Source organism: Podarcis melisellensis, assembly GCF_964234715.1.
Source record: "Podarcis melisellensis genome assembly, chromosome: 1".
Classification (NCBI taxonomy): domain Eukaryota; kingdom Metazoa; phylum Chordata; class Lepidosauria; order Squamata; family Lacertidae; genus Podarcis; species Podarcis melisellensis.
Genome location: NC_138528.1, coordinates 82185507 through 82186745, shown reverse-complemented (window position 1 = coordinate 82186745; position 1239 = coordinate 82185507). Strand labels below are relative to the sequence as shown.

Below are 1239 nucleotides of genomic sequence, written 5' to 3'. Positions count from 1 at the left end.
TCTAGCAATCATTCCTTCACGAATCCCAGATGCTCACGCAATCAAGGGTGACCAGTTCTTCATGTCATGCATATCTTTACAGAAGTTGCAGAATCATAACTTATTCTACAGTGTACTACATAGTAATTTTTGTCTAGGTTAATTTATTCAAATGAGTGTTTTGGGTAGAATCCTGCATACAAGCCACTGCATTTAGCACTACTTATTTCTATCGCCCCAATTTCTTAAACACTCTCAACAGTGCATTAGATCACACACTTCAATAAAATTGTCAGAGTTTAGTATTTATAAGCTTCTCATGCACCACCTGAAAAATAATTTCAGTGTTTGAAATCTTCTCAAGGCATTTTTCACTTCCTTATTCCTCAGGCTGTAGATCAAGGGGTTGAGCATGGGAATCACCACAGTGTAGAAGACAGAAACCCATTTGTCCTGGTCCATGGCATAGCTAGAACTCGGCCGCAGATACATGAAGACCGTCGTTCCATAGAAGACAGTGACAGCCACCAGGTGTGAGGTGCATGTTGAAAAAGCCTTTCGCTTCCCCTCTGTCGAGTGGATTCGCAGGATTGCAGAAAGGATGAAGGCATATGACACCACAATTTCCACTGAAGTGAATATGCCCAGGACTGTAGCAAATACAAAGAGAACCATTTCATGGATGCTTGTGTCAGTGCAGGAAAGCGCCAATAGCGGGGGAACATCACAGAAGAAATGGTTGATGACAGAGCCGCAAAAAGATAGCATGAAAGTAGAAATCGTTTGGGTCATTGCATTCATGAAGCCAACCAGGTAGGATCCAGCCACCATCAGAGAACACATATTGGGAGACATAGTAGTCATATACAGCAGAGGATTGCAGATAGCCACATACCGGTCATATGCCATTGCTGCCAGGAGGATGCACTCGGTGCTTGCGCAGAAGACGAAAAAATACATCTGCACAGCGCAGCCTTTGTAGGAAATGGTTTTCTTCCCTGCTAAAAAATTCTCCAGCATTTTAGGGGCTATGGCTGAGGAATATCCAAAATCTAGGAAGGACAAATGGCTGAGGAAGAAATACATTGGTTTCTGGAGTTGAGGGTCGATCCTGATTAGGAGGATCATCCCAATATTCCCGGTCAGGGTGACTAAATACATAACTAATATCACAATAAAGCAGAGTGCTTTCAGTTCACGACTGTTCACTAATCCCAAGAGGACAAACTCATTTACCTTTGTATGGTTTTTGCTATCCAT

The 1239-nt window shown here is 42.6% G+C and overlaps 1 protein-coding gene across 1 annotated transcript; it reads right to left on the bottom strand.

The window, feature by feature from the left end:
* Positions 1-274: 274 nt before the first annotated feature.
* Positions 275-1239, bottom strand: LOC309366606 (olfactory receptor 5AR1-like; the record flags this gene model as incomplete). Its single annotated transcript, XM_081905292.1, has 1 exon — positions 275-1239. The coding sequence occupies one exon, from the start codon at positions 1237-1239 to the stop codon at positions 286-288; it is 954 nt and encodes a 317-aa protein (XP_081761418.1). The 3' UTR covers positions 275-285.